Raw genomic sequence first — 7549 nt, 5'->3', positions numbered from 1 at the left:
GAAATGTGTTCTGATGAATTAGGGAAACTTCGTATTTATAATTACCTAATTAATATAGAGGCAAACATTTCTACTTTGATTTTCCTTCTCTCATGGTATAGATAATACCTCAAGTCCCAAATACTTTATTTAAGACAAAAGTATACATGTAGAAGAATTAAATTCCAGACTTGATGTTCTCATGAGTCAGGGCTTGTACTTCAATTGTGTCATTACAGAAACTGGTGTCATTTGATGATGTGGCTGTGGACTTCAGCTGGGAGGAGTGGCAGGACTTGGATTTTTCTCAGAGGACCCTGTACAGAGATGTAATGCTGGAGACCTACAGCAACCTGGTGTCTTTGTGTGAGCAAAAGTCACATTCATTTTCTAGGTCAAGTGATTTGTTTTTAGTAGATATTTGAATATTTATCAGATTTTCAATGCTATTTGGATGGTAGATTCTAGTCCATGGGAAGTGTCATTTTTTTCTAAGGAAAACTTCAACTTCATTATGTAACTCCTGAGGCATTTTTGTTTGTTTGGATTTTTTGGGGGGGGTCCAGTCATGGGGCCTGAATTCTGGGCCTGGGCGCTGTCCCTCAGCTCTTCAGCTCAAGGCTAGCGCTCTACCACTTGAGCCACAGCGCCACTTCTGGCTTTTTCTTTTTGCTTATGTGGTGCTGAGGAATCGAACCCAGGGCCTTTGGCATGCAAGGCAAGCGCTCTACCACTGAGCCACCTTCCCAGCCCCCCTGAGGCATTTTTATTCTCATTTTTCAAGCTGCCAATTCAGCAGTTTGACAAAAGTTCTAAACTATGTTCCAGTAACAGGAGACATTCTTCCCCAAACTTGAGGCAATTATTGTAGGGTGACATACAATGTAGAGTAGAATGCATATGACTATTGGAAATATGATCTGGAAAATCATAGTTGAAAGTGGGTATTTATCATTCAAATATGGCACTGGGTGCAGTGGTTCATGCCTATAATCCTAGCTAATCGGGTGGCTGAAATCTCAGGATTTCAGTTTGAAGCCAGAAATTGCACCAAAGTCCCCACAAGACTCTTATCTCCAGTTAACCACTCAAAAACTGGAAGTGGAGCTGGGACTCAAACTGGTACTAGCCTTGAGCAAAAGAACTGAGTTCAAGCCACACTACTGGCAAAATAAATCCAAATGGGGGGAAAGTCAACTATGGAGCCAGTGAGAAATGAGAAACAAGATTTAGTAGCAACCTTGTGAATGGGATGTCTGAGATTTTTTTTTTTTTGGTCGGTCGTGGGGCTTGAACTCTGGGCCTGGGCGCTGTCCATCAGCTCTTCAGCTCAAGGTGAGCACTCTACTGCTTGAGTCACAGCACCACTTCTGGTTTTCTAGTACTTTATTGGAGATAAGAGTCCCATGGGCTTTCCTGCCCGTGCTGGCTTTGAACCATGATCCTCAAATTTCCAGTGTCTTGAGATTTTACAGCAATGATGACCCAGCATGAGCAACAGTTCACTGGTTCTTATTAGCAGGGCCCTGTGTTCCTAAACCTAACTTGATTGTCAAGCTGGAAGAAGGTGCAGAACCATGGATAGGAGAAGCCTCAGACAAGAATTTCACAAGTGAGTTAATGCACCTTGCATGGTGATGTTGGATTGACAGCTTGGTTGGTGAGTTCATCTTGCACTATACTGAGTAATAATGTTCCGACTTCCCCTGAGTCCTGAGTGTGGCAGAGAACTAGGTGATCTTTTGTCTCAAAGACTTGTGAATCCAGAATTCATATGGAGACATACTGAACTCTGTGTGGCAGCAGAGTTAAAGTTAGCAATTCTCTTTTTGCAAAAATCGTTCCAAAACAAAAAATTAAAATGAGAAATTTAGAATATGAGAATTCATTTTCTTTAAAACCAGGATTGTGCTGCTATGAAAAATAAGTAGTATGCCAGGGTTGCTATCCTTTAATAAGGAAAATAGCTTATCAGTGGTGGGCAAATATTGGGATTCAGAAGCAAAGCATTTAGTCTAAAATGGATGATTAATTAGGTGGTAAGCCGGAGTATCTTTGGTCCGCCAAGGATCTAAGGTAGGAGTGTCAGCAAAGGAACTTTTTTGAGCAGTGGGTTTGAACTCTGGACCTGGGTGCTGTCCCTCAGCTCTTCAGCTCAAGGCAAGCACTCTACCACTTGAGCCACAGTGCCTCTTCTGGTTTTCTAGTGGTTTATTGGAGATAAGAGTCTTAGGGACTTTCCTGCCCAAGCTGGCTTTTTTTTTTTTAATTGTGAAAATACCATACAGAGGGGTTACAATTATAAGGGCAAGATTATGAGTACATTTCTTCTTTTTTTTTTTTTTGGCGGTTGTGGGGCTTGAACTCTGGGCCTGGGCGCTTGTCCCTCAGCTCTTCAGCTCAAGGCGAGCGCTCTACCACTTGAACTACAGTACCACTTCCGGTTTTCTAGTGGTTTATTGGAGATAGGAGTCTCAGGTCTCTCCTGCCCGGGCTGGCTGGCTTTGAACCGCGATCCTCAGATCCTCAGATCTCAGCCGCCTGAGTAGCTAGGATTACAGGCGTGAGCCACCAGCGCCCCGCTAAAAAAGGAATTTTGATGAGACTTTGTCTAAGCTGAAAAGAAATGAATTTTAAAACTCCCACAGATAAAACTAGTAATTCTTACTGAGAAATTAAAACAAAAGAGATTTAGGTAGAAATACTTTCAAGAACCATTCCTGCTTAGGTGAAAGGCAAGGGTATGTATAAAATACTCTTTATGGCCTCTAAATCTAGTAACTATTCCTGTTTCTCATCTAATAGTTGAAAAACAAAGTAGCAAAATGCATTTTTCAAGAAAATAAAAGGAAACAAAGTAGATATTCCCCTATGATCAAACAAAACAATATTTGAAAAACACAACCACGAGAATACTAAAGAAAAAAGGTCAGTACTCAGCTTAAATCTCTAGCCATACAAAGTTGAATTGCGTAAATATTTTTCCTGATGTAAAAAGAAGAAAAAACTGAAACACAGAAAAAAGTAGTTTCCATTGTAAAATACCAGTTTACTTTCTTAATTAATATACTAGGTAAAAGACTATATATTTTTTCATAAATCTATTCCTACTTTGATACATAGTTTTTTGTCAGTCCTAAGGCTTGAACTTAGGGCCTGCGCACTGTCCCTGAGCTTCTTTTGTACAATACTAGCACTCTACTACTTGAGTCACAGTGCCACTTCTGGCCTTTTCGGTTTATGTGGTACTGAGGAATCAAACACAGGGCTTCATGAATGCTTGGCAAGCACTCTAACACTAAAACATATTCCTAGCCCCATACTTTGGTATTTTAAGTCTATCAGGATGGGAGAAAATGTCTTTTTTTTTTTTTTGTGAAGATGCTGTACAGAGGGGTTACAATTACATGGGCAAGATAATGCGTACATTTCTTACCAAGCATTGCAGCCTCCTCCTTTTGTTTACCCTTCACATCCCTTCCCAGCCTCCCCCCTCACCCCCAATCCCAATCTTTCTCCTTTCCCCCCTTCCCCCCCCTGCACCAACGTTGTAAAGCTCGTTTTGGACATCTCAACTTGTACTTCTCATTGTTGCAACAGGTCCACCTGTATCTTTAAACAACTGGTTTTTCCCCATCTCCTCCTCAAGTTATACTGACATCAAATATAGTGAAAGCAGGGGTTATACTGTGGGGGAGGGACATACCAAGCGAGAAAATGTCTTTACCTTTACATAAAGGGATTTTTTGTTCTTATTTATGTTTTTTTTTCTATGACTCATTTTAGATGTTCAAGAAATGGAAGATATGATTAAGACCTTCCAGGAAAGTCCAAATGAGTATCTTTGTAAAGTATCTGTCACAAATAATAACTCAATAGAAGAAAGTATGAGAACTTTCAATTTGAGTTTAAAACATAAGCCAGAGCTGATTAGTAGTAGTAGTAATGGGAACTCCTTAGGGATGAGGACTGAAGAGATCATTGAGTGTCAGAACATGCTTCTCTGTAGTGAATCTGATGAGATGCAGGCTACATATAGGCCTGGTCTGTTTCCTGTAGTTGAAAAATCCCTGAGATATTTGGAGTATTCTAGTCAAACTGATGAGCAGCAATGTTTTGAATATGGTGGAGAAAGAAAGGTATTTAAATCAGAGACCATATTTTTTAGACATAATTGTATTTATATGGGACAGCTTTCCTGTAACCATAATGAATATAGAGAAGACTATGATAAGTCTATTCTCTTTGCCCAAGAAATACTTCATGGACAGAGAAAAACACCTGAATGCAATGGATGTGGAAAAAGTTTCGATTTAAGTAGTATAGTCACTACACATCAGAAAATGTATACAGGAGAATATCCTTATACATGTAATGAATGTGAAAAACCTTTTAGTAAGGAAATTCACCTTACAAAACCCCAGAGCAAATATTCAGAGAAGTCCAATGAGTATATCCAATCTGAAAAATCTATCTGTCAGAAGTCAAACCTGACTTTCTCACCTCAAACACCCACAGAAAAGAAACCTTATCAATATGAGGGATATAGGTCAATTTACACCCAGAAGTCAGCTCTCAACCAGTATCGGAGAAGTCATACAGAAGAGAGAACTTACGAATGTGACAAATGTGGAATGTCTTTCAGACTGAAGTCATACCTCACTTTACATGAGAGAATACACACAGCAGAGAAACCTTATGAATGTATCGAGCGTGGAAAGTCTTATACCCAGAAGTCGCAACTTACTGTCCATCAGAGATTACACACAGGAGAGAAACCTTATGAATGTAATGTATGTAAAAAGTCTTTCACCCAGAAGATACACCTTACTAATCATCAGCGAAGACACACAGGAGAGAAACCTTATGAATGTAATGTATGTAAAAAGTCTTTCATCCAGAAGATAAACCTTACTAATCATCAGCGAAGACACACAGGAGAGAAACCTTATGAATGTAATGTGTGTGGAAAGTCTTTCACCCAGAAGATACACCTTACTAATCATCAGCGAAGACACACAGGAGAGAAACCTTATGAATGTAATGTATGTAAAAAGTCTTTCATCCAGAAGATAACCCTTACTAATCATCAGCGAAGACACACAGGAGAGAAACCTTATGAATGTAATGTGTGTGGAAAGTCTTTCACCCAGAAGATACACCTTACTAATCATCAGCGAAGACACACAGGAGAAAAACCTTATGAATGTAATGTGTGTGGAAAGTCTTTCCCCCAGAAGATACGCCTTACTGAACATCAGCGAAGACACACAGGAGAAAAACCTTATGAATGTAATGTGTGTGGAAAGTCTTTCCCCCAGAAGATACGCCTTACTGAACATCAGCGAAGACACACAGGAGAAAAACCTTATGAATGTAATGTGTGTGGAAGGTCTTTCCCCCAGAAGATACGCCTTACTGAACATCAGCGAAGACACACAGGAGAGAACCTTTATGAATGTATTGAGTGTAGAAAGTCTTTCATCAGGAAGTCATACTTTAACATCCATCAGAGAATACACACAGGAGAGAAACCTTATGAATGTAATGTGTGTGGAAAGTCTTATACCCAGAAGTCGCAACTTACTGTCCATCAGAGATTACACACAGGAGAGAAACCTTATGAATGTAATGTGTGTGGAAAGTCTTTCACCCAGAAGATACACCTTACTAATCATCAGCGAAGACACACAGGAGAAAAACCTTATGAATGTAATGTGTGTGGAAAGTCGTTCACCCAGAAGATACGCCTTACTGAACATCAGCGAAGACACACAGGAGAGAAAACTTATGAATGTAATGTATGTAAAAAGTCTTTCACTAGGAAGGAAAACCTTAATGTCCATCAGAGAGTACACACAGGAGAGAAACTTTATGAATGCATTGAGTGTAGAAAGTCTTTCATCAGGAAGTCAGACCTTAACATCCATCAGAGAATACACACAGGAGAGAGGCCTTATGAATGTAACAGGTGCAGAAAGTCCTTTACCAAGAATTCACACCTCATCAAGCATAAGAGAATTCACACTGATGAGAAATCGGGAATGTAAGAAATGTGGTGAGTCTTTGACCTGGAAGACAATTAAGTTTACATCAGAGAACTCACACAGAAGAGAAGCTTTATGCATGTAGCAAACTTGCAGCCTTTTACCCAGAAGTCACAGCTCTGATTTCTTCATTGGACACCCACATTAAAGAAATTTTATGAAGAAACAAATGTGGAAAGTTTTTGAAGAAGTCATACCTCAGTTTGCATCAGAAAACACACACAGGAGAAAAACATAATGACCATCCTCTCTCAGCATCTTATCACTGTCAAAAGCCTCAAGGGAGCCTTCATGATCCATAGGTGACCCACCTGTGACCAGTGTACTATTTGGCTCCCAAGATGGCTCAGCACACAGAACATCCTGAGCCAATTGCCACTTGATATCTGTGCCAAGAATTAACTTTTCTTCAACTGATGAACCCTGATGAGCAGTTAAACTAAATTATGGATGCCTTGTGTCCTACTGAACTGTTGCTTGGAGGATGGTGACACGTTTCTGTGAATTGCTGATTTGCACCAGAGTTAGCAAGGGGACAAGGTCAGCTGAGAATAGGTACTCTCCTGGTCAGGTCCTCCTCACCAAACAAGGGCTCAGTCTTACCCTGACTAGTGCTTCTGGACTAGAGAGCAGAAGCTGATCTCCTTTGTAGATAACCCATCATCTTCATAGCCCAACCACTCACTGATAACAACCAAAGGTGTTTTCACTCTATTACGCAGTGTCCATTGCACTGTCAGAATGACACTACTGCTTGTGATCACATACCCTGTAGCTCTCTAATAACAGTTACTAAGTTATTTCCCTCTCTAACACTGTATTTCAACATGTACATGAAGAAGAAGGCAATGGTGTATAATTTCTTTTTCATGGAATTCTATTACTATACTTTTGCTTTTGTTTGTGTTTGTAGTTAGCCTTGAACTCATGTCACTTTAGTCTCCTTTTGCTTTATGTTCAAGCATGGCACTCTATTTCTTGTGCCACATCTCCAATTCTGACATTGTTCTATTTAGCATCATTGGTCCCCTCATGTAATGAAGGCACTGCTGGTCTTTGAGCTAGGAGTCCACCATGCAGTCACCAGCCTTTCAATAAAGACTCCAACATTCGACCATTCAACATGTAGCTTGTCTGTTTTTTCACCTTAAAACATAATAACCTCTAATAGCATTTATATTTTTTCCTTTGAGGAAAGAATAATATCTGTGTATACTATGCTGAACTTATTTTTACATGTGAACCTCCTTTTTTTTTTTGGGTCCGGTCATGGGGCCTGAACTCTGGGGCTTGGGCGCTGTTCCTCAGCTCTTCAGCTCAAGGCTAGCGCTCTACCACTTGAGCCACAGTGTCACTTCCCGGCTTTTTTGTTTTTGCTTATGTGGTGCTGAGGAATCGAACCCAGGGCCTCATGCATGCAAGGCAAGTGCTCTACCACTGAGCCACCTTCCCAGCCCCAGGTGAACCTCCTTTTTAAAAGATCACTAAAGAGGGCTGGGAAGTTGGCTCAGCAGTAGAGTGCC

At 40.4% G+C, this 7549-nt stretch overlaps 1 protein-coding gene across 1 annotated transcript in view; it reads left to right on the top strand.

Annotated features, from left to right (window-relative positions):
• Window positions 1-218: 218 nt before the first annotated feature.
• Window positions 219-7549, top strand: part of LOC106002837 (zinc finger protein 658B-like) — a gene marked incomplete at both ends in the record, with an annotated part of 44551 nt that continues 37220 nt past the window's right edge. The window contains 5 exons of the mRNA XM_013037602.1: window positions 219-345; window positions 1502-1591; window positions 3766-4369; window positions 4448-5645; window positions 5814-6025. Coding sequence (XP_012893056.1) covers window positions 219-345; window positions 1502-1591; window positions 3766-4369; window positions 4448-5645; window positions 5814-6025 — 2231 coding nt within the window. The remainder of the gene's footprint in view (window positions 346-1501; window positions 1592-3765; window positions 4370-4447; window positions 5646-5813; window positions 6026-7549) is intronic.

Source organism: Dipodomys ordii, unplaced genomic scaffold (assembly GCF_000151885.1).
Source record: "Dipodomys ordii isolate 6190 unplaced genomic scaffold, Dord_2.0 Scaffold1000002972, whole genome shotgun sequence".
NCBI classification, from domain to species: Eukaryota; Metazoa; Chordata; class Mammalia; order Rodentia; family Heteromyidae; genus Dipodomys; species Dipodomys ordii.
The sequence above is the reverse complement of the archived record's forward strand: the minus strand, read 5'-3'. Positions and strand labels throughout refer to the sequence as shown.